Raw genomic sequence first — 24,770 nt, forward strand, 5'->3', positions numbered from 1 at the left:
CGGGCCGGTTCGGTGGTGGCGTTAACGAGCTGTACGGTTTGAGCACGGGGAACTCGCATTAAACCTTTCCCGTGACCCTTTCCCGGTCTGTGGGCTCTGTTCCTCAGCTGGGCCCCGGCCGCCGCCCGCCGTCAGGCCCGGGACTACAACTCCCAGCGTGCCCCGCGCGCGGCGCGCGGCGACGACGCACACATCCCGCACCTCCCGGGCGACGGCGCCGCGGGGTGACATGGCGGCCGTGCGGGAGCGGCGGTGAAGGTGAGCCACGGGCGGGGCCGGGCCGAGGGGACCTGGCAGCTGCTCCAGGCCGGCCCAGTCTCTCTGAGGGTCGCCTCCCGAGAAGCAGGGACAGGGACAAGGGCAGGGACGGGTGAGTGTCGGACCCGCTGGGGCAGGGTCCTGAGGGGGCGCGAGGCGGGCGCTTCCCGCCCTTTCCTCCCGCCCCTGAGGGCTGAGGGGAGGCGGCGTCCGGCCGGGGCGTCAACCCAAGGCATTCTGCGGGCACCGGGATGGCGTGGGAGCAGGGCCCAGAGCATCCCTGAGGCACAGCGAGATGGTGAGGGAACAGCCGGGGGCGTTCCTGAGGCACACGGGGATGGTGGGGGAGCAGGGCCCAGAGCATCGCTGAGGCACACAGGGATGGTGAGGGGATGGAGCCGGGGGCATTCTCCGGGCACACAGAGCTGGCGGGGGGGCAGAAGCAGGGACATTGTCCAGGCACACCGGGATGGCGGGGGAGCAGAGCCGGAGACATTGTCCAGGCACACCGGGATGGCGGGGGAGCAGAGCCGGGGACTCTCTCCGGGCACACCGAGGCAGAGCCCGAGACGGCGGAGCTCGGTGGCCTCTGTCCGTCATCCGCGGTCACTCTGCCATAGGAGCGGAGACCGGCTGGACTCGGCGTCGCTGAAGGAGCTGCGGGACCGAGTGCGGCCGGGGCGAGGGAGAAGGCAGGGAGAACCGCTGCCATTTGTCTTCGAGAGGGCCTCAAGCTGGCCATGCGTGACTTGTGAAAACGTAACTCATCCTGAAAGTAAGCAGAGGATGGGGAGGAGTGATCGCTGCGAGCCTGTTTATTGGAAGGGAGAAAAAGACTTTTGGGGTTTTTTTCCTGATAAAGTGGACCAATTCCTTTATGAAAGACAGAAGATAGTCCTTAAAGTGCGTATTTATTTAGTTGTTGTAAAGATGCTCGGTTGGATCACAGAGTCATGGAATGGTTTGGGTTGGAAGGGACCTTAAAGATTATCCAGTTCCACCCCCTGCTATGAGCAAGGGTACGTTCTGCCAGACAGGGTGGATCAAGTCCTGTCCAACCTGGCCTTGAGCACTTCCAGGGATGGGGCAGCCACAGCCTCTCTGTGAAACCTCTGCCAGGGCCTCACCATCCTCACAGGGAAGAATTTTTTCCCAGTATCCCATCTAACCCTGCCCTCTGTACGTGGAAAGCCTTCCCCCCTTGTCCTGTCACTACACCCCTTGGTTGTTGACACTTGGTGACACTGCTCTTTGCTGGATTTTCCCTGTAGCGCAATGTCCCTGCTGTTTACTCGTTCCAACTCAATAGTTGCAGTGAAGAAGGATAAAAGACACATGGCTGAGGTAAATGCTTCTCCACTTAAACATTTTGTCACTGCAAAGAAGAAAATCAATGGTATCTTTGAACAGTTGGCTGCGTACATCAACGAGAGCTCCTCGTTCCTAGAAGGTAATTTGAGTTCTTGGACTATGAGTGAGTAACAGTGCTCTGCCTACATATGATTCCCCCAAAACACACACCAACCCTCTCAATCAGTTAAACAGAACTGCTAAATCTGTGTTTATTTATACATGCATGTCTGTTTATGCATTCATGTTTGTAAGAAAAATGGAAAATTGTTGAATTTGGGTGGAGTTCATGTTCGTATTTGAAGATGTGAAGTTCATGCATGTTAAGAAACTGAGCTAGTTAGGGAGCTATGCTTGGTTTTTTATGTTTGGGAGATTTTTAATTAATTACACAACCCCAGTAGGTATTTTTTGCCTATAATCCTTTCACTGTTCTTGCCTGGACACATCATTGCCACTGACATGTAACATACACCAGTAATTGGCTTTAACAGCTTAAGGCACAGACAGATTTTATCTCTAAGGGTGCTGGCCTGTTTGCAGCTTAAGGCACAGACAGATTTTATCTCTAAGGGTGCTGGCCTGTTTGCAGTGTTGGCTGTTGACTGTTCAAGGCAGTCCCAAGAATGAACAGTTATGAGATACACAAAAGAGTCAATTTGATAAATCCTATTGTAAAATTGTCATTGCCTATGTCAAGAACACCCATGCAAGCTGTGGGACACAGATAAATGTTACGTGGTGCCATCACAGAGAGGGGTTTCACCAGTCTGACCCAGATGGCTTCTGGCATTCAGAGACATGATGTATTTTGATTTTAGAAACACACAAGAATGCAGAGCTTGATCCTGTCACCACAGAAGAGCAGGTACTGGAAGTCAAAGGCTACCTGTCAAAAGTCAGTGGTATTAGTGAAGTGTTGGCAAGACGACACATGAAAGTTGCTTTTTTTGGGAGGTGAGTCACATGCTTGTGTTGCCTATGCTCCTCATTCAGTAAAGCATTTGAGTATTGTAGCCAGTAAAAAATTTTTATATAAACACTAGTGCTTTAGCTTTTGCTTGTAATGTCCCTGATACAGGTGCTCTTGTAAATTGGAAACAAGTATTGTATCACATAATTCTTCAATTTGAAGAATTCTTTAAATAGGGAAGTAGAAAAGTCTTTTTGCAGGTTGCCTCTGGCACCTAAATTGTTAATGGCTCTGATACAGCTTGGCTGTAGAGAACTTGCTTTTGTAACATCAAAATGAGCACACCTGGCTCTTGGAAGCCTGAAACACTGTCCTTAATCTGACTGCAGGACAAGCAATGGGAAGAGCACTGTGATAAATGCCATGCTGTGGGACAAGGTTCTCCCTTCAGGAATTGGACACACCACTAATTGCTTCTTGCGTGTAGAAGGGACAGATGGACATGAGGCTTTCCTGCTGACCGAAGGTTCAGAGGAGAAGAAGAGTGTAAAGGTACAATTTCCTTAAACATTAAGAGCTCTTCAGAAATGTCAGAAAAGGAAAGGGGAAAAAAATTTACAGTTAAGGATTTTAATCATTAAAGGAGTAGAGATGAAGAATGAGTTCTTTATTAGATGTAGGAAGCAAGTTGCAGAATGGAGACTTGCTCATTTTATGGAAGAGATGATATGTTGTATTTGTTAGTGATAGCAGGGAACAATGACTCAGGAAGTTCTGAGCTTTGTATAACTGACAGAATCACAGACTTCCTGGTAATTCCTCAGTATCCTTTCCTGACAGGAAAAATCTCTCATAAACTCTCACTAGCAGTTGGCTTTTTTCTAGGACACTCAGGAAGGTTTTATGTGGAAAACATTCCAGAGAGAAAATAATTTGAACTTGGGCTTTATCTCAAATTGTCTGTGAACAGGTCTGAAGGGAGGATAAATGTGTTAGTGGGTCTTGGAAACAGGAAATGTTATTTCCATCTCTTCCTAGACCGTGAACCAGCTGGCTCATGCCCTTCATCAGGATGAACATCTGAATGCTGGCAGCCTAGTCAGTGTAATGTGGCCCAATTCCAAATGTTCCCTCTTGAAGGACGACCTGGTGCTGATGGACAGGTGAGAAATAGCTTTCTTTCCTTTCCTGCTTATCACAGACTAATTATGGAAATGTTTTCAAATATATATTTAACAAACCTCAAGGGTTCTAATCTAAGACAGTGACCAAAGTCCCTTGCTGTAATTAATAGTGCCATTTTCTTGGTCATTACTTCCTTTTAGCCTGTTCTCTCTCACCTCAGGGCAGTGTAGCTCAGACATGGGAAATTAATGCTCTGAAAAGCCTCCTATTAACTTTTTAAATTCTGTTTTTGCTGTATTCACAGCACAGTAATATCTCATTTCTCTTTATTTCTAGCCCTGGCATTGATGTAACCACAGAGCTGGACAGCTGGATTGACAAATTCTGTCTTGATGCTGATGTATTTGTCCTGGTGGCAAATTCTGAATCAACATTGATGCAAACTGTATGTGCAAGTCCACTTGTTCAATGAATTTGGCTATAGGTTAAAAATATTTGACATGTTAATTTAAAGAGGTTTTGTTTCATTCTCTTTAGGAGAAGCAGTTCTTTCATAAGGTGAATGAACGTCTATCTCGACCCAATATATTTATTTTAAACAACCGTTGGGATGCATCTGCCTCTGAACCAGAATACATGGAAGAGGTTTGTGATGTGTTTAAACTACTTTTCTTTGCATGGATGTTATGGAGTCTGTTTTGACTCTGGTCCTTGGGGATACAGTCATTATCACCTTAGTGTGGAGACTCGAGGGAACATAGACTAGTGATCAGGACATGACCCTAGAAATTTCTGAGCAGGAAATCAAGAGTCTCACAAAAATTAGATCACTTTAGAAAACCTCTGGAAAATTCCATAAAATTGCAAATTTTTTTTTCCTGTTTCTTTGGTAGCTTAGACCAGCAGAGGGCATTGGGGTGCCTGATCTAACCTTTAAGAGGTGGATAATGTGGATTTAACTGCATGTGTGGTTTCTGATGGCCGTCCCTCAGGTGCGCCGGCAGCACATGGAGCGGTGCACCAGTTTCCTGGTGGATGAGCTGGGTGTGGTGGACCGAGCCCAGGCAGGGGATCGAATTTTCTTTGTGTCTGCAAAAGAGGTGCTGAATGCCAGGATTCAGAGGGCTCAAGGGATGCCAGAAGGAGGTGAGGAAAGCTAGCAGAAACTTTCCATTTCATAGAGATGAAAATAGAAAGTATCTTATTTCAAAAAATGTATAAAATTGGGGTAATTAAATTAATTGGTAGTAAATTGGGTAGTAAATTAATCGGTATTAATTGCCAAATTATTAATAAGGCAATCACAACAGAAGAGGTGACTTAGTAGCACTTTTACATTGGCTTCAGTGTAAAGCAAGAGCATTTCTTGATGTCCAACATCTGATTGCTTTCTCAAAATTTGATTGGTTGTTTTGTGCATTCCTTTTCTCAGGTGGAGCATTGGCAGATGGATTTCAAGTAAGAATGCTTGAATTTCAAAGCTTCGAGAGAAGGTTTGAGGTGAGCATTATGTGTGCTGACCTTTTCGTTACATTTTACTCCCAAAAGGCTAGCACTTGTGGGGACTTACTTTGGAAATAGATTGTACAGGAAGCAGAATTGTGTTAGTATGGTTCTGCCTGCTGCTAACTTGGGCTGCCTTTTTTATATAGGAATGTATCTCACAGTCAGCAGTAAAAACAAAATTCGAGCAGCATACGGTGAGAGCGAAGCAGATTGCGGAAGATGTTCGTCTCATCATGGACTCCGTGCACGTTGCTGCCCAGGAACAGCGGTGAGAGCTGTGCTGGTGCTTGCATAACTGCAGTTTGTATTCTGGGAGAAATGTAAGGGAACATGAGTATTGGAAATGCAAACCAGAATCCAGCGTGTTTGAGAGAAGGAAGGACATGTATTGGTGGTCTTGCTTCTAGTGAATGATGGAAGTATTGGGACAATGACCTTATTTTTGTTCTGTGCCATGACTGTGTAATGCATTGCAGATATTGACATGTTTTGTTACTGGGCAGGAAAATCTGTCTTATTTCTGGAATTCAAATATATTTATAGATCAAAAAGGCATTTATTTGGCATTTTGATGGACAGGGGTTTTTTCCACCAGAGTTTACTGTCTGGAAATGCGAGAGGAACGTCAGGATCGTCTAGGTTTCATTGACAAACAGCTGGAGCTCCTTACTCAAGACTACAAGCGGAAAATCAAACAAATCACTGAAGAGGTGGAGAGGCAGGTAAGGAGGAGTGTCTGCAGAAAACTGATTGTCTGAAACAGCTACCAGCGTGGTGAGGAAAATGCACAGTGCTGACAAAGCTTTGAAGTACTAAAAATGGGGGAGTTACATATGGGAAGAGGAGAAAAGCTTTCAGAAGCTCTATTTTCTCTCCTGTGCTGTTTCTCTAGGTGTCAAATGCAATGGCAGAAGAAATCAGACGGCTCTCGGTGTTGGTAGATGAATACCAAGCAGACTTCCACCCATCTCAAGTAGTTCTCAAAGTGTACAAGACTGTAAGTGATGTTTGCTTAAGCAATTTAAGAGACCTTTTTTAGCTCTCAGTAATTATGCCAGCTCATTGTTAGACATTTCAACCTTCCAGCTAGGATATGAGCTAAAGCTTTAGTTTTTTAATAATCTCTGTAATAAATTGATACATGTTATATATGATATTATATAGATTGAACAGAACTTTTCCTGAACTAAAGAGTCTATGTGAGATTTTTTTAAATTTGCCTTTTCATCTCCTTCACTGAAAAATGGGGGAGGTATGATATTAATGTTAGAACACTGGGCAGACAGATTGTGTGCTTTTGTTTTGGGAGGGTCTTTTTAACTAGCAAGCTCTAGCACCTTCAGCTTGCATCTTAGCTACGTTTATTCTAATCTTAATAACCTTTCTTTGTTTGTCAGGAGCTGCATAAACACATCGAGGAAGGCCTGGGCCGTAACATGTCAGATCGTTGCTCCAGTGCTATCACAACTTCCCTGCAGACAGTGCAGCAAGAAATGATAGGTCAGCTCCACAGGCAATACTGCCCTTTCTCTTCCCTTGAATTGCATTTTGAAATAACTAGTAGGTGTTCTGGGTTTCTCATTAATCTAAGGGCTGACGTGCAGCTGACACCATCTTAGTTTCCATTTTGATGAGTAATGCTGTTGTGCAGAGAACTAGTTCTGTGTCTGAGCTTATGCAGTGATTTCCTAATGAATATGTACAGTCACAGTGTAATCCTCATGACAGAGTGGGACTGTGGTGAAATTTGGAAGATTCTCACACCAAATCCTAATGAAATACAAATTACTTGGAACTAGATGCCTGTCTGAATATGGTGCCTAAAGAACTGGGTTTCAGATTTGTTTTCCAAGATCTTGCTAATCTGTAAACTTCAGCAGCTACCTATAAGGATTTTGGAGGGTCTGTGAAAAGATTTCCTTCTGGGTTGGTCTGAAAAACCAAGAATTGAATAATAATTGATAATGCATCTCTTACTTTGCAACATGCTTAGTGTACAAAATTTAACATACTAAGAAAACTGACTGTAGAGGATGAAACAAGCCATAAGCACCTTGATTGTAGAATACATGACCAGTTAATTCTTGTGAACTCACCAGCTGTTTTTGCACGTTTTTGTTTTCTCTCTGTGTAGATGGTTTAAAACCCCTCCTCCCAGTCTCTGTGCGGGGCCAGATAGACATGTTAATTCCCCGGCAGTGCTTCAGGCTCAGCTACGACCTGAACTGTGACAAGCTCTGTGCCGACTTCCAGGAGGACATAGAATTCCATTTCTCTCTTGGATGGACAATGCTGGTGAACAGATTTTTGGGACCAAAGAATGGTCGTCGGGCCTTGATGGGCTATAATGACCAGGTAGAGTGCCTCAGTGAGTGACTGGGGTAGATATTCCTTATTTCAATGGCTGCTGAAGTTCCTTTGGTGGGAAGAACCTCCTTTTATTCTCTTCTTTGATTTTGTTTTTACTCTGCTTTTCTAATTAGGTTCAGCGCCCTTTAACACCAGCAAATCCCAGTCTGCCTCCTTTGCCTCAGGGCTCTATGACCCAGGAAGAACTCATGGTGTCCATGGTGACTGGACTGGCCTCTTTAACTTCTCGAACTTCCATGGGGATCATCGTGGTTGGTGGTGTGGTATGTGTGCATTCTAGGTGATATTTTTATAACTTAAGTTGGAGCACTGATGTAAAAAGCACTTGCCCTGCTGAATCCTGTAGATATTTGCTATTGACAGATAGGGTTCTCTATTTCCTATTACCTATTTTCTCCTTTGATCTTCCACTTGAGTACAGTGAACTGATTTTGCAATGCTCTGTGCACCATTGTTGGGAGTGAATATCAGTAATATTGTGTAATTTGTTTATCCTTGTGCTTCCTTAGGTCTGGAAGGCTGTGGGTTGGAGACTGATTGCTCTCTCTTTTGGCCTTTATGGGTTGCTCTATGTGTACGAGCGCCTCACCTGGACCACCAAAGCCAAGGAGAGAGCTTTCAAGAGGCAGTTTGTGGAGTATGCTGGGGAGAAACTGCAGCTCATTGTCAGCTACACGGGCTCCAACTGCAGCCACCAAGTCCAGCAGTGAGTTCCCTGTATTCAGCTAACCCCTTATGGAAATTCTGCTGTTTGGGGTTTTTTAGTGCTATTCCTTCTATTCATGCTGAATTCCAGATTTTCAAAAATGTAATGACACATGTTTTAAAATAATAGTACTTTTATTTTGAATATGTAGTGTTTGGGCGCTGTTGGGCAATAGTCTTAATATACTTCCATGTCTTAAATTAAAATGCTCTGACATATTCTTGTGCAGAAGTGTGAGTGTCTGAGTCACAATGTCATCATCCCTATACATCAAAGGGATTTATTCCTTGAATGTGCTGCTTGATCTTACTTTCCATTATACTCAACTCTTGTTTCATAGAGAGCTTGCTGGAACGTTTGCTCATTTGTGTCAGCAAGTGGATGTCACACGGGACAATCTTGAGCAAGAAATTTCTGCCATGAATAAAAAAATAGAAGTTTTGGATTCACTGCAGAGCAAAGCAAAACTGCTCAGGTGAGATTTGATTATTCTATATAATTGTTTTTCATGTGATTGCCCCAGGATGTTCTTATGAGCTGTGGCTTAGAGTTCATTCTGTCTTAGTCATAGCACTTGATGTGCAGGTGTCAGCATTTTTCCCTACCAGGTGATGTTCCCTTTCACTAGGTACTTTCCTATGGACTGTCATTTAAAACTTCTGTCTCACAATGCAGCTTTTTCTTCCTGTTTTTTTATTTTTTTTGGAATTACAGTTCCTTCCCATTTATGAAAACATACAGTCTTCCACTCCTACAAAGTCCTTCAGGCCCTTATAAAATTATGCAAAAAGTCTTGCCTTCACCTTTGTACTCAGTTTTCTGCTGCTTTCTTTACCCTGCGGAGGCTGTTGGGAAGACTTTTTCAAACATTCCTTACCTACACAGTAAGACCAATGTGAAGTTGTGTCCAAAATCTCTGTTTAAACCTCAATACTTAGGGACTGACAGCAAGCAAGCATTCTTGACCTGCAAAGGAATGGCAGCAGCCTTTTGGAATGAACCTCTGGCACTTCATGCCTTGCTGTGTACTCATTTTTGTTGCACTTCTTTCTGACTGGCTTAAAAAGTCAGAAAGAATTCCTTCACTGTTTCATTCACCTAACAAAACTTTCTGTCCTTGCAGGAACAAAGCAGGTTGGCTTGACAGCGAGCTCAACATGTTCACACATCAGTATCTGCAGCAAAGCAGATAGTGTGAGAAAAAGAGAAAAACAACAGTTTCCCTTCAGTGCTCTCTTTAATTACTGCAGAGAACATGGTGGGTGATGGAATTCCTTAAAGGGAATGAGCAAGAGCAAATTGCTGTGTTTCCAGTTGCTGTGTGAACAGTAGGATTCTGCTTCCCTGTTCTGTGTCCCACCTCTAAACACTACCTGTTAATAACTCTTCTTTTTCCTTGTGAGACCAGGCTACTTCAGGAGGAGTGTGTGCTTTATACATTTACAGGGGGCTTTTACTGTACTTTACTTTGCTTTAAACAAATTTAAAGCAATCAAGCAAATGTTTATCAGGTTAAAAGTTATTCTGACACATCTTTATGGAGTCATTTGTTTTACTTCATAAAGACAGAACTTTTGACTCCCAAGCCCCAGACTGATGTATGTGTGACAAGCAGCTGTTTGACTAAACACAGATCCCACGCACACAGACATGGTGGTGGTTTCACAAAGCATTTATAGCCCACACAGGCTTGTCTGAGGTTAACATTCCGTTATTCTAGAACATAACAGAAAATCACAATGTCACTGCATAGAAAGGTTTATTGCTCTCAGGATGCTTAAACCTGTGAACAAAACCCAGTTCTCTGGAGCAGGAGGGATTAAGATTTTGCTTTGGTAAGCTTAGTGAATTTGGAGTTAGTTTCTTCCTCTTAAGAGCTCTTTAATAACACAGTCTGGCCCATTTCCCATCACGGACAAATAGTTTGCAAAGACAGAACTAGTTCCTGTGAAGGAGATAGTGCTGATAATTTGGCAGCTTGTTGGAGAAGAAAACTAGGAAAGAGAAGCCAGTTGACACAATGTAAAGCACTGCATTATGAGCTCAGTTGATGAATGTGGGGTTTTTTTTGGAAAAGCACAGCTGTCTTTCTGGAAGCAGGCCTGTGGAATTCCATTACCACTATTTGGCCACAAGAACAGCATGTGGATGACACGCTGTAAGAGATGTTGCTTCATGTAGAGTTCCCACAGGATGTACAGTCTGGGCAGCAATAGGATTTGATAAGTTTCTCTTCTGTTAAAAGTATTAGAACATGCTGGCAAGTACAGCTCCTCTGGGATGGGGGGAGTTATAGCTCTTGTAGTTCATTACAGGGCAAGAATGGCTTAAAGCAACTTAGTTTTTTAAATACATTCTCTATTTGCAAATACATGAAATTAATTGCTGAGGTTTGCTCTGATGCATTTGGACTATAATAATTGGGAATTGTAAGGACTTGAGTCTCTTCCAGTTGGAATTGGCAGAGAAGAAATTCTGGCTGATTTTAGGAGCTTGAGTAGGATTAAGTTCCTCTACTTCAAGCTTCTTTCTCTCCTTGTAGGCCAGTATTTTGCTATGTGTTGGTTATAATCTTTCTGTTGCCTACAAAATATCTGAGGAATCCAGAATCAGATCCTGTAGTTCTGAGGTTAGTGACAACCTATATCTCTTCAGCATCACACACATAGAATATGGGCTGTCCTTGAGCAGGTCCCAGCTGAATTCTGAACTACTGAGCAGTGGGGTGTTTTTCATGTTTGACAAAGAGACTTTTCCCTTGAAAATGGCTTTAGGATTTCTCATTCATGCTCAGGTGTGAATATATGTGCCTGTGGTAAGTCACGTTTTTCTTATCATGGAACTTCCAGAAAGAAGCTGCCTGATACTTGAGGGAGTAAAAATATCAGTAAGTACTTCTTAGGTAAGGCTGTTCTGAGATTTGTAGAAAGACTTGAGGTATCTTGGTTGTGTAGGAGCTGGCGGTGAGACATCCCTAGAATGCAGAAAGGAAACAAACCTTTCCCTTCCAGTAGAAAGCTTTGACTCCAACTCAAACTGAAAAGCTCTTTCTATCAGAAGGTTTTTTTACCTTGACTGAGTTCCTCAGGCATCCACCAGGATGGGAACATAGATTTAATCAAATCTGAGAACGAGCAAGAAAGAAATTCGAGTCCTTGCTTTTGGAAGTGGGTACTCTGAGCTTGTGGTGAAGTATATTGGAGTAAGTGGGATCATCTAGTTTTACTCTGCTGCAGGTCTTGGTTGAATAAATTTGAATCTTCAGTCTCTCAAACTGTCACATACACAGCTATGTTCTGTTCTATTGAGTCCCGAATACACAAGGACATTGTCAATTCCAGGTCAAGGCAGAGGATGATGTTCTGCTGCTTAGCAGCTCATGACTACTTGCTTTTGATGAGGTAGTGTTATCTCTTCAGGCCTTCAGGGGAAATCTGATAAATGAGCTGATCTTTAAGCCAGTGTCTTATCTGTGAAGGGAAAAGAGGCTGATGGGTTCTTAGAACCCAGTGTTTTGCTGCTGTGTGTGTGATGCTGCTCAGGCCCGGGTGCTGTTGCCATTCTCAGTGCAGAGCTGAAGCCTAACCTACAGAATGGGGGAAAGAACCACTTGAACTTTTTCAGAAGCAAAACTGCTAACATGTGTGAGTGTAACCCTTGTCCTGGAAGGAAGCCCAAGTGATCGAGAATCAAACTTTTAACAGACAGGCCTATAAGCTGAATTCCTCTGAAACAAATTACAGCTGTACTTCTTTAATTGAGAGTGGTGGAGGAATGAACACTATCATGAGTTTGTTCTTCTGATTTTCGTAAAGAATGCTAAACTATTCCTTAAAACAGGTAATTCCAGAACAGTCTTCCCCAAACTCCCATTTAAAGAAGGTCAGCTAAATGCACTTTTATCTTATTGCTGCTACTTACTTTTCCTGTTGTATTATGTTGATGGAGCTCTTCGAAATACTCTTAGCAGTGAGTTTTCTCTGCTGTATTTAAGGTGATAAATTTGCATGAGTTAGTCCTGTAACAGTGCTGTAAACAATGGAAACCAAAATAAAAATGAATTGGAAAAAGATTTCTCCTGATGTGTCCTGCATGTTGTGATACAGTCTCCCAGTGTAAGCATATCAGCTTACATCAGTACGTTTAGCTTTGTTGCTTTGTGTTACTGAATTGCATGTTTGACACTAGTGACCTTTTTCTGTGTTCTTACTTTGAAAATTAACAAGGACCAATGATACTGAATTGCCTGATAGAAAGTTTTAGTTGCACTAAAATTGTCATATTGAATCAATGCTTTCTTGAGAATATTGTAGGAAATAATAGTGAGCAAATACTGAGTTGGTGGCCTGAAACTGGTGGATCAGTATCCTCAGCTGGTAAGTTACATCAGGCGAGTTAGAGAAGGCCAGATTTCCTGTGACAAGGTTTCAAAATGTTAGGGAAATTAATCCACCAACACCAGAGGTTTACGTCCAAAAAGGAGACAGAGGAGTCCTTTGACTTTATTCCAATAAAGGGAGAGGCCATGGGGCATTCCCCTGGGATCTCTCCCGTTTTTGGAGGATGCAGCCTCCCTTTTTATCCCAATTTCCCAGCTACATTTCCCTTCTCTCTTTCCCCATTGGCTGAGGTACTTGAGAGGTTCAGACTTCCCAGAATGCCTGATCCCAAAGATTTCCCTCTAATGTACAACCCTCCCTTTTATTTTTTAATTCTTAGGGAATTTAGGGTTTTTCTTCCCCATTGTTTCTTTCATCTCTCAATGTCTAATTTCATTTATCAGCAAATTTAAAGTTTATTTGTAAAAGCAAATCTCTTTTCCCATTCATCAATCAGTGGAATCCTTCCCATTATTTCTTTTATAGAGCTAGTTTTATCTACCAGCAGCCCCACAGCTTGTTTGTAAAGACAAATCCGCTATTCCTCTCAAAAACAACTCCTTTGGCCTGTGGGGGGGTACGAGACCCTTCCGAAATGGAGCGTGGGGAGCAGGATCGTTATCAGGGCTCTGTCCCGAGCCGGGCAGGCCCCGCAGGGTCCACCAGGGCTCTGTCCCGAGCTCTACCCTGCGGCCGGGCCGGGCCAAGCCCCCAGGATCGTGCCAGGGCTCTGTCCCGGGCCAGGCAGGCCCCTCAGGGTCACACCAAGACTCTGTCCCGAGCCCTAACCCGCCTACTGCGGCCGGGCTGGGCCAGGCCCCTCAGGGTCACACCAAGGCTCTGTCCCCGAGCTCTACCCGCGGCCGTGCCGGGCCGGGGATCTGTCCCGAGCCGGGCAGGCCCCTCAGGGTCGCACCAAGGCTCTGTCCATAGCCCTACCCCGCCTCCTGCGGCCCGCGGCCGGGCCGGGCAGGCCCCGCGCATGCCGGGAGCCGTGGGGCGGGCCCGCCCGCTCGAACGGCCGCGCCGGGGCCGCCCGGGGGGAATCCCGGCGGCGGCTGGAGCTGGCCGGGCATCCCCCGGCTCCCCGAGCGGGCGGGCAGCCCCCGGAGCGGCGGGGGCGGCGCAGGTGGGCCGGGGAACGCGGGGCCGGCGCGGGGACTTTGAACGCCTCAGCCCCGGGGCCGCAGGGCCGGGCGGGACTCGCGGGCTCCCCGCACTGCCAGGGAGGGAGGGAGGGAAGAGTTCACCGATCTCTGCCGCTGCCCGACCGGCCTCTCGGATAGAAAAGGGGGATTTTACAATTTTACAATGCTCGGTCTCTCGCTCGTGAGCTGGGAGGTCCGAGCCAGCGCATCTGAGCAGAAGCAGCGCGGAGTTTAAACAACCTCCTCGCAGGGTTCTCAGCTCCCCACACAACCGTTGTTTATTAACTGCGGGAGGCGAAGCTCCTTTTCAGAAAGATTTCAAATTACAGCAGTTTCATAAACCTGAGCCCCCGGAGCTGGACATGAAGGATTTGTAGATTATGTCAAGAGCGGATCTCATCTGGTAAAACCCTTCCAGAAAGTCCCTTGACTGATGTTATTTCCCGAGTATTTGCTTTCTGATAAGCAATGATGAGTGGACGCTCATCAAATCTATTAGCTTTGTCCTGTGAAGGCTGTGAGAACTACTGGTTTTTCCAAATTGTCTCAATTTTAGTGCCTCAACACTGATATTTCTATTTTTATGTTTTGTAGTGCGCCTCTCCCTTATTTTTTGTAACAGAGATGTTGTAGTTTGTTAATAGTTAGCAGTGCTCTTGATTCCTCCCACTGCTGTTGTATCACATGTGCATTTGATTCCTCATGTCCAGTTGCCAAGGTAGCAGATGCAAAAACAAATGAGATGAGCTTTGCAGAAGGTTTTGGGGATCCTTTAGAACAAAAGGTCCCAGAAAAACACAAAGTCTTCTTGAGAACATAATTTATCAGTCTAGCCAAAAGCAGTGTGGGAGTTTGGGTTTAGAGTTTGCAGCTGTTTTATTTGAAAATCCACTTTCTGCAAATTTAGAGGAGCTTGTGATATTGTGAAGATGTTAAACAGTGTGACAGCCTTTCAGTCAAACAAGGTTTTATTTTTTTGTCTGCTTATTAACTCCTTTTCACCTCCCTCTTCTAATAAAAGGGCATCCCTTTGCAGGATTTAATTTAATTAATTTGTGGGATTGGAATTGCCTGAACTGTAGTCCTGAGTCATAGTTGATCCTTTTGGAGCCTTTTTGCCCAGGGAACATGGAAGACAGCTTTGACTCTGTATTTCATTTGCATGTAGCAGATATTCACATTAATTAGTTATATTTTGAACTTATAAGCATCCTGGTGTTATCACAATATAAATTTCAATGCTTCAAAAGAACATTACTGCAGAAATGCATAAGTATATCCTAAATAACAGCCTCTAAACCAAATATCTTTTATTTAGGTTTTTGATGTGAGTTTTTCATGTTTGCTGTTTCCTCTGTCAGAGTTTCTTCGTTTAGTCAGCTCCTAGTTTCTGAGTGCAAAATATTTGGCAGTTTATCCAAGGGGAGAGAAGCATCTCATGGTGCTGGTTCTGAGCATAAGGAATTTTGAGACTGGCTGATTTCTCAGGGGCAAAATCAACATTTCAACAGCTGTAAGTATTTTTTAGGAAAATTCCCCTGGAAGTGTGTCTGCTTCTTCACTTAATGTAGTGAATTTATGTAGTTCACTCTCCTTCTGGCTTTACATTAAAAGGTTTTTGTAGGATGGACGTAGAGCTCCTGAAGAGGCTGCGCCAGGCCAGCCAGGACCTTCTGCAGAGGCTGAGAATGAAGCAGGAGGAGATGAGAAGAGGACTTCCCAGAAAGGAGCTCCTTCCAGCATCTCATCATGGCATTGCATCTGCTGAGAGATTGATCCTCTTGTCCAGGAGAGTGGTATGTGCTAGAAATTCAGGGAGCAAATGGGCCTCTATGACAGACAGCAGCTCTGCCTGTGCTTTGGTGTGCTCAAGGAGACATATGGACATGGAAGAGCTCTTAGAAAGTGGTATGTGGAATATGGAGTCTGTTAGAAAAGTAGCTGTCCTTTGGTTATTGTTTACTCTGTGGTCTCAATCTGTTCTCCTGGGTTTGGAGATCAGTTCCTGCCTAAGGCAAGTTTCTTCTTCTAAGATAGGAATGAGCATTGTGGAAAAAAATCCTTTAGTGTCTTCTGAGCACGAGGGCTGAAAGTTCAATGGTTACTCAAACTGGGAAAAGCTGCATATAGGGAAAAGCAGGGAAAAGCTTCCATTGGAAGTGGATCTCTTTCTTACACTCTCCAGAGCATAAGGATTTTTCTTTTTCCCCTGCAGGAATTTAAAGGAGTGAACAGACTAGAATGAGAGGTTGATTTAGTGAGTGAAATGTTCTTACAAAAGGTATTTGTAGTCTGACTGATAATGTATTAAGAGAGTCTGTCCTTACAGAAGGAAAATCAGGTCGATGTAGTAAAATCTGACCCTGGAATAAAGGTGTCTGTGGAACCCAGAGCTGGCCCAGCCCTCAGTTCATCTCCTAAATACATTAGCAGTGCCAGAGGGGTACAGCAACAACAAGCAAAGACACAGGAAGGAGCAGGTTTTGATTCCAACTTTCCTGGGAAAGAGAAGAATGTTATGCCAGTGTCTGCAGGCATTATGTGTGGCAGAGACATCTCCAGAGTGGATGGGGATGGTGGTGCTCAAGGAAGTCCAGAGAAAGAATCCTTCTTCCTGGGACATGGAGAGAACAGAAAACAGTCTGCTCTGCTGCATGGTTTCCATGAGAAAAGTCATCCAGGGCCATCACTGAGCAGAGTGCAAAATAAAGAGACTGGTGAGCAGCATGTGGTCATCAGAGAGCCCCACAGCCCTAAATCAGTCTTGCTGATGCCTCAGTCCAAAGAGTTGAAGGTAAATATTAAACCAATGCTTTTCTTATTTTCCTAAGTCAACAGAATGATGAGGAGGAAGGGCTGGGTGACTCTTACCTCCCCTGTTCCCACTGTGTGAATTGGAAATTTGGGGCCAGAGCTGTTCCCAGCTGTAGCAGGCAGGGGCTGTTGGCAGTTTGTTCAGGCCCTGCTTTCCTGAGCCAGTGATCTGAAAGACCAGAAATCTGTAACACTTCACTGTGAAGTGTTGTCTGGCTTTTGCACATGTCATCCACGTGCTGAGGGAGAGCAGGCAGCTGCAGTGCTGCTGTTCCACAGTTTGTCTCCTTAGGCATGAAGGGCAGGCCCTGGCTGTGATCATCCTCCATGGCAGCACAGGTTGCCTTATCTTTGGTGATGTGTGATGTAGCTCAGCATTTTGTTTAAAGCTCTGAAAAATCCTGCCTTATTTGGGCAAGTCCCTGTCTCCTCTTTCTGTTTTATTTATTGACGAGGCAGAGAGCTGGTGAGCAAATTACTGGTAGAGGCATAGATGGAATCCAGTCTCAAACTAAGCCACAGCTGTCCCATCTGTTGGTTGTCTGCTCAGCTGTGCCTTTGAATGTCCTGTCAGGTGATTAGGAAGTTGTTATGAATTGTTTTCTTTCAGAAGGAAACTCGCCATGTGACTTTTCAGCCTGACCCTAAAGAAGATGCCATGCCTGTCAGCAGCTGGTCTGCCCGTCCTTTCCTGGGCTATGACTGGATTGCAGGTGAATCCTAACTCTGAAGGAAAGCTCTCAGTGTGATGTGGTGATATTTAGAGTTAAAACACAGTCTGTGACCCCTTTGGAGTGTGATGGAACTGCTGTCCTAGGGCCAATGGAGCAGGTCCCAAGAAGGGAGCTGTAGCTTTGTCTGAGGCCCCTCTCCAGACTAGAGGCGACCTGTGCTTACCTGGAGTGGTGAGGTGGCAGTGATATGGGAATTCAGGCAACAAATGGCAAAGCCTGGTGAGGTCAGAAGGGATAGCAAATACCTGGAATGAATGAGTGCAGCAAGGGACCCAAACCACACAGTAAATCTCTGGCTTGACATCATGTTCTGCCCTTCTCATTATCATTATTTTGTTTGGACTGTATCTTGTGAGGCTTGCTTTGGTACTTTCCCAAATTTTGTAAATCATTGAAAATCATTAATCATTCTCTTTCCTTGGTATTCTCAGGGCTTCTTGATACAAAATCTCCAGTAACAGAAAAATCTGAGCAATACTTTGCTGAGCTGCAGGAGTTCCGACAGTCCAACAGAGAAACCTGCATTCATCAGCAGCACCTGGAGTAAGTTGGAGTGGGGAAGGGCTGAAGCAGCAATGTTCAATCCCTTAGTAATCCCTGTAGTAATGATAAGCATAGTCTGATTGGAGCAGGACATTGTGAGGGTCTTTATTTACCTCTCAGTCATGTGTACAGTGCTGTGCAGAGGGCCAGCCCTTCTGTCACTAACTGATTTTCTTGTGTGTTTCTGTAGGCCCGAGGATTTCACAGGTCCTGAACAAGAACTGGATTTGATAATTGGTTCTCATAAGTGTAAGATCATATTTCTTCCTAATGCAATTTCTGTGAATAAAGAACTAAGCAGTCTTTTCCCGCCTTTACCTCTTTACCTGAGAGAGCACCATGTCATGCAAGACCAGCAAGAATGTGTTATTTTCAGCTCCAGCTTTTCAACCAGTTCAACATCCTACTCCAAAGATACTTGAGTCTTCTAGGGATCCACTTTCAGTGTCGTTTCAATTTGTTAGGGTTTCTTGTAATTGGCTAATATTCTGTTTCTAAATTAAAGAGGCTGAAGTTTTGGTTTTGCTTTTTAGGAACTTACTTGGGGACAGGAAATGTATAAGATATTTCAGGAAAAGCAGCTCTTTTTATAGAATGCAGATGTGGTGCTGTGATAGAACACAGCTTTTTTGGCTGGCTTCAGGGACCTTGTGACAAACAAGAACCCTGATGAAAGTTTGTTGCTCTGTGCAGGTGTTTACTGCTATGGATTGAACGAGCGCCTCTTTACCATCCCTGTGGATTCAGAAGTTGCCTGCCCTGTGTGTAAGATCCCACGTAGCCACCAACGCCCAGGGACACTGGAGGAGCCAACCCATGTCAGGTAAATTAGCATTACTGCTTTGTAGTGTCCACAACAAAAGGAAACAATAGAGAAGAAAATCTGATCAGGTGAAGGAGAAAAGAGCATCCCAACAGTTGTGTAGAAGGCTGCTGTTAAAAAACTCCTTACTGATTTTTTCTATAAGCATGAACAGTTCTGAAATCAATGAGAAATGCATCTTTTGTCTGAATTTGGTCCAGAATCTGAATGTACATGTAAAGTGTCTACTGCCCTAATCCAAAATGGTTCACTTGGTTCACTTTGAGGTTAGACCCTTGGATTCTGAGTGGGAAGGCATGCAGATTCCCTGTGCCTTGGCAGAGGTGTGGGCAGTTATTTCCTACAACTTCCTACTTCCTTGGAACACAAGCCCTATGAGGAACATTTGAAGGAGCTGGGGTTGTTTAGCCTGGAGAAGAGGAGGCTCAGAGGTGACCTTATTGCTCTCTACAATTCCTGAAGGGAGATTGTAGACAGGTGGGGTTGGGCTCTTCCACCAGGCAGCACTGACAGAACCAGAGGACACAGTCTCAAGCTATGTCAGGGAAGGTACAGGTTGGATATGAGGAAAAGATTTTTCACCCAAAGAATAATAAAGTACTGGAATGCTCTTCCCAGGGAGGGATAGCATCACCATCTCTGGGTGTGTTTAAAAAATGACTGGACATGGCACTTGGTGCTATAGTCTAGGTGAGGTGTTAGGGCATAGGTTGGACTCAGTGATCTTTGAGGTCTCTTCCAACCTCATTATTCTGTGATTCTGTGATTCCCTTGTGTGGTTCCAGGGTCAGCATTCCCAAAGGGGCCCTTTTGCCAGCCCACAAGTACAGAGCCCATCGCAGGAGGAGCTTTCAGCCAGCAGATGATCTCGCACTGTCCTCGGTAAGTCGCTGCCTTCCTGCTGAAGGCACAACCCCAGCTGGTCCTTGCTTTATAGCAAAAGGAAAGAGAATCTGGGACTTACTCCCTTGGCAGAGTTTCCACTAAAATTTTTGATATGCATCAGTGAGATAGCCAGAACATCCTTTGGTGTGTTCTGAGTTCATGCCTTGGTGTATGACGTATTTCCAGTGCTTTACACTGCACAAAAGGAAATGCCATGTGGAGATTTGGCTGACTTGTTTCAGGCACTGACCTCTCAACAGGATGAACCATAGCTAAGAGTACCTGTGTTTGTTTCCACAGATGTTAAGCGGTCTGAAAGGCAAGTGTCTATAAAGTATTCACAAAATCAGTAGTGGCAAGGGTGGATTTAAAACTGCTGTTGTATTGCTGGTCCTGTATTCCATTCCAGTCAATGCTGCAGGCAGTATTGTTAATTTAACCTAGCCCAGGCCTGGAGATTTCCAGGGAAGAGGTGGGAGGAAGCTTAGTTTTGTAGTTTAGGGAACTGGATGAGTCAGTTGAGACAGGTTCAGAGGGGTCAGGTGCTTGAGTTCTCAAAGTGAGAGATCAGTTTAGAAAAGTGGAAGAGAACTGTTTAGTTCTCTTTTATTTGAGATTTCATTTATTTCCTGTTAGTCATATAAAAAACTCCTCAGAAAACAATAATTACTCAGTTATGCAGAAGTTACTTCTAAATAATAACAGGCCACAATAGATAAAGGAAAAGCATTCCCATCTTTTTTCACAGCATTGCCTGGCTGGCTGGGAAAACATGGTTCCTTCCAGCAGCACCCTGCTCAGCAGTTTGGATCTGAGAGCCTCACTGGAAGAGAAACCTTCTCCCTACCCTCACCTGGTAAGCACAGAGTCCCAGGAGATGCTGGGTGTCACCATCATATTTTCTGAAAAATCCCCTTGCCCAGGATTCTTCTCCTAGGAAGCTGAGAAGCCTCAGAGAAAAATGAAAACAATAATTATCTGATTGCTTCTCCTTTGTTTTGCTGCTTTGCAATGTGGTTTGGAGATTGTTTATCCAACATGTGAATTGTTTTTACGTAATGACCAATCACAACCCAGCTGTGTTGGGACTCTGGAGAATCACAAGTTTTTAATTAGTATCTTGTTAAGCATTCTGTAAGTATCTTTTCTCTATTCTTTAGTATTGTTTAGTATAGCATTCTTTAATATAATATAATATCATAAATTAATAAATTAGCCTTCTAAGAACATGGAGTCAGATTCATAATTTCATTCCTGCCACGGGGGACCCTGAAAATACCACAAATGGTGATGCCAGATGTTGGCTGTAGCCTGAGCTGAAGAACAGACCCTGAAGATGGGCAGAATTCACAGCCAAGGCTGAACACAGAAGAATCTCCTGAGTTTTTCTAGACAGCCCAACACAGTTTCTTTTTATTTTAATTATACAAAAAGGGATTTTTCAGAAAATAAGATGGTTACAGTTGGGAATTGCACAAATGGAAATAGCACCCCCATCTCTAAAGGGTGTGATTTTTGAGGGCTGGGCAAACAAAAATGCCTGGAAGAGTATCTCCTTATCACTACTGGGAAATGTTTTCCTTCTGCTGACTGGTATGCACAGAGACAAAAAAGCAAATGGAGCTGAGTAACTGGCAAAAGCCTGTTCAGCTCACCAGTCTTCATCAAAATGGGAACAGTCACTTTGGCATTCTTTGATCAATATCCTCTTTATTTGGATTCCAGGACCCAATGTCCAGATTGTCAGGAGAAGCCAGAACTGACAAGTTCCTACACGGCCTCACTTGGCACACGTGAGGTTTAGCAGAGCAAACCAGGACACCAGGCAGCAGCCCTCAGCTCAGACCCCCTCAACACTCTGGATCATGACTACCCTGGGGAAGGGATGGGCACAGCACGTGGAAACAACTCAGAAACAAAGTGGTTTGGATAAAAATAAATCTTTGGACAGATTTTCCCCAGTTTTCATAGTCATGTGCTTATGTGAGCAGCCAATAGACAGATCTGAGTTTGCACAGTCACTGTTCACTTTGCATTTTTTGCCTTTTACAGCTACTGAGAGCTGCATGAAGTGTCCCAGCTGGGGCTGGATAAAGTCATGTGTGCAGGATCTTTGGTGCATCTGCCACGTCAACTGAGTGACCAGCAGTGTAGCACTAACTCTGAATGCCAGGGTGAGGAATTGGCCTGGGGAGGGCCTGGCTCAGGGGAGTGACACAAATATGTTTATTTCCATATATTTGAAACATGACACACAGTTTTTCTAGCATGTTAAACTTGAATTCCTCAATGATTTGTAAAAATTCTAAAAATTCAGTCTATTCTCAGTGCAATGTATGTAGCTACAGAATGTAGTACATCAGAGTAACTTTGTGAAAAAATGTTAAAGTAAAATGAGATTTTATTCATCAGTGAGCTAGATAATGCCTTAAAATGGTTTCATATTTTGCTTACGTCTACTTTTCCAAGTTTTCTGGAGATAAACCAAAAAAGCATTTTAGAATTTTTAAATTGTACCAAACCAAACTACTTCACATAGTGTGACTTGTTTGAACTTCATAGACTGATCTTGCTTTCCATGTCTGAAAACAATAAAACTGATGTTTTATTTTGCTTTGAATTTTCTGAAACAGAAGTTCCTGCCTCAAATGTATTTTAGGGAGCTAACTTGAGAGAATGAATTTGGTTTGTGCAGCTTCTTGGCATTCACTTAGTTTTATATGAAATACATTATTTATTAAATTAAATACATTAATAGACTTTTTTAAACAAGGAGAGGAATATTGCAAGCATGACATAGTATGACTTTAGCTTTGGTGTATGTATCTATAGGGTCAACTGAATGGAATTGGTCACATAATTTCCATTATTAGAAATACTAATTTAAAAATAAATTAATCCAGTGACTATAGAACACTAGGTGCCAAATTTTATACCAAATAGGGCAAATTCAACATTTTTACTACCTTGCCTTCAAACTCAAGACATCATAAACATTCCATTATTTATCCTGAAATAAATTACAGCAAGCCTGTTCCACACTATAAACAGAGAAAAGGTAATGCTGTAGATGGAGTAACCTATGTTAGATCTCTCTGGTGGATGCAGGTTGGTACCAATGTTGAATTCAAAATGTCTCTTGATAGATGGGAATACATTCAGTCTTTCACACTTGTGAAAGTGTTGGAGGTGTGATTTTGACCCTCCATTAGAAACAGATGAAAGAAGTTGGTGATGCTGCCCCTGCTCACTCATGTTTGTCTCTGTGTGTTGGTTCAGGCCTGTGGGACCCTGCCTTCATTTGCAAGCTCAACAGCCTGAAAATGCTCCTGTTTGTGAAGCTTCTCTTAAATTCATGTCCTCTCCCCTCATCTCCACTGCATGGCAGCTGGAGTGGTGTAAGCCAGATGGGCACAGGTGGCCTTGCTGTGAGGAGCAGTTTGAGTGTTGTCTTGGTTTGGAAAAACAGGTGTGTGCTAAGGAAGGCAGGAGCCTCCCCTGAAATGGAAAATGGAAACCCCCTCCCTCTGAATTGCTGTAAATTTTAAATTAAGGGGCTCTCACGCAAAAAATATGGGAGCAGGAATAACAGTTCTTTAATAGGGAAGAAAATAAAAGGTAAAATAAACAATGCAGTAAAACAAAACAACACTGACAGAGTCAGAACCCAACTCCATTGGAATTGTGGCTCAGCCCTCCTGCAGTGTCAGGGGTGGTTCTGCTGGAGCAGGGATCCTGGAGAAGGGTGGAGTCTTCCTCTGGAGATCCAGGGGAAGAGGCAGCTGCTGTTCCTCTGGGAAATCCAGTGCAGAAGCCGTGCTGGTGTTCCAGAATCCCCAGATTATATCCAGGTAGCAATGCTTGGCTCCTCCCTCTGGGCTCACATCTCCCAATGGGATGCTGGAGTTCTTATCAGCCATGCAGGGACATTCAATAGCTGTTATCAGCAGATGTCTCCCCTGAGGGAGGAGTGATTGTGGAAGAGATAAAGAAAACTGCCCACTTGACAGAAGACAACTGCCATCCAGATGGTAATAGAATACATCTTGCCTTGCAATCTGGAACAAGTGTGGGTACAGGAACGTTTTGTTCTGCAATAATGAGGTTTGCACGGTGCCTTTGTCCTGCAGCATGTTACACAATCCTGGAGAACAGAACCTTCCATGCAGGGGAGGGGACTGAGATGTCACCTGGGGGTACATTGTAGAGGAAAACATCTACTTACTGCTTGGAAACTTGCATTTCAGCCAGTGTTGAAGCAGCTTCTGCACTTGGACAGTGACTCTGTGCTGGAGCCAGTGCTGGATCTGCATTTCCAGGGAGAACAGAGAGTGGGGCTGTGTGGGGTGCATTGGGATTGTAGGGTTCAGGAATACTGAAATGTTTTGAGGCCAAGAGTTTTCTAAGCCTCAAAATAACACAAACACTGGACTTGATTGTGTAGGCACAGACATATGGGATAGCTTGTCTGCTCTTCCTGGAGGTAGGCTTGACCTGGATTTATATTTTTTCCCATATTTAGCACTTAGGAACGTGCTGGTTTAGTCTGGGCAGCTGTGTACCCTGTTAATGGCTGGCTCTGTGTGTGCTCATTTGCGTCACTTCTCTTCTGCCTGATGTTTTGGTAGTAAAGCTGGTGGTTTAGTTCCCCTTTCTGACAGTATTGCATGTATATAACACTGATTCATGAGATGGGAAATCCAGCTTTGCATAATTAGACAAATTAGATGCAGTAAATGATGTATTTGTGATTGCTTTGAACAGAGCAATGTAGTTCAGCTGTTAAAATACAGCTCCCACCTCCTTCTCAGTACCAGTGTTAGATGGTCTTTAGTGTTTGTTTTTCTTCACCTATTAAGATAATTTTCGTGGTGTCTCAGGATCAGGTGTTTCTTGCTGCCAGTAAGAATTAATATCAAGAGTTTTCTGATTTATTTGTTCTGTTTTGTTATCAGCACATCAAGCAGTGACTCTCCCCAGAACTCCTAGGTAAAACAGCTGCATGTGGCTTGAACTTGCTTTTTGAATCATTTACAAACTTTAATTTTTGGGGGCTTTCATCTCTTTGGAACTTGTGTTTTCAAAGCCCATAGGATTTGTTTTCAGAGTGTCTCAAATTTGAAAACACAAGAGAAGTTCTGCCTTTTCTCTTTGGAGTCAAACCCCTCAATTTCACCAGCTCCCTGCATAATGGCTGACCAAAACTGAGGACTTGG

At 44.0% G+C, this 24,770-nt stretch overlaps 2 protein-coding genes across 6 annotated transcripts; both read left to right on the plus strand.

Annotated features, from left to right (window-relative positions):
• The first annotated feature begins 101 nt into the window (after nucleotides 1-101).
• Nucleotides 102-12,298, plus strand: MFN2 (mitofusin 2). Of its 3 annotated transcripts, none has more exons than XM_030963855.1 (19): nucleotides 102-370; nucleotides 879-1,033; nucleotides 1,530-1,708; nucleotides 2,430-2,565; nucleotides 2,911-3,073; nucleotides 3,560-3,684; nucleotides 3,983-4,091; nucleotides 4,184-4,291; nucleotides 4,639-4,792; nucleotides 5,079-5,146; nucleotides 5,299-5,420; nucleotides 5,748-5,874; nucleotides 6,045-6,149; nucleotides 6,550-6,652; nucleotides 7,287-7,507; nucleotides 7,636-7,785; nucleotides 8,032-8,228; nucleotides 8,569-8,703; nucleotides 9,352-12,298. In XM_030963855.1, the coding sequence occupies exons 3-19, from the start codon at nucleotides 1,534-1,536 to the stop codon at nucleotides 9,419-9,421; spliced, it is 2,268 nt and encodes a 755-aa protein (XP_030819715.1). In that variant the 5' UTR covers nucleotides 102-370; nucleotides 879-1,033; nucleotides 1,530-1,533; the 3' UTR covers nucleotides 9,422-12,298. The 3 variants fall into 3 exon arrangements, with proteins under 3 accessions (XP_030819715.1, XP_030819714.1, XP_030819716.1); XM_030963854.1 differs by having other exon boundaries at nucleotides 102-258; XM_030963856.1 differs by lacking the exon at nucleotides 102-370 and adding an exon at nucleotides 416-556.
• Nucleotides 12,299-13,635: 1,337 nt separating this feature from the next.
• On the plus strand, nucleotides 13,636-22,174 carry MIIP (migration and invasion inhibitory protein). 3 transcript variants are annotated; one of them, XM_030963816.1, is made up of 11 exons: nucleotides 13,636-13,736; nucleotides 15,117-15,268; nucleotides 15,340-15,551; nucleotides 16,085-16,549; nucleotides 17,180-17,282; nucleotides 17,735-17,846; nucleotides 18,037-18,095; nucleotides 18,540-18,669; nucleotides 19,455-19,551; nucleotides 20,303-20,410; nucleotides 21,280-22,174. In XM_030963816.1, the coding sequence occupies exons 3-11, from the start codon at nucleotides 15,381-15,383 to the stop codon at nucleotides 21,349-21,351; spliced, it is 1,317 nt and encodes a 438-aa protein (XP_030819676.1). In that variant the 5' UTR covers nucleotides 13,636-13,736; nucleotides 15,117-15,268; nucleotides 15,340-15,380; the 3' UTR covers nucleotides 21,352-22,174. The 3 variants fall into 3 exon arrangements, with proteins under 3 accessions (XP_030819676.1, XP_030819675.1, XP_030819677.1); XM_030963815.1 differs by having other exon boundaries at nucleotides 15,370-15,551; XM_030963817.1 differs by having other exon boundaries at nucleotides 15,380-15,551.
• Nucleotides 22,175-24,770: the final 2,596 nt, after the last annotated feature.

The sequence above is a fragment of the Camarhynchus parvulus genome, chromosome 21 (genome assembly GCF_901933205.1).
Source record: "Camarhynchus parvulus chromosome 21, STF_HiC, whole genome shotgun sequence".
Taxonomy (NCBI): Eukaryota; Metazoa; Chordata; class Aves; order Passeriformes; family Thraupidae; genus Camarhynchus; species Camarhynchus parvulus.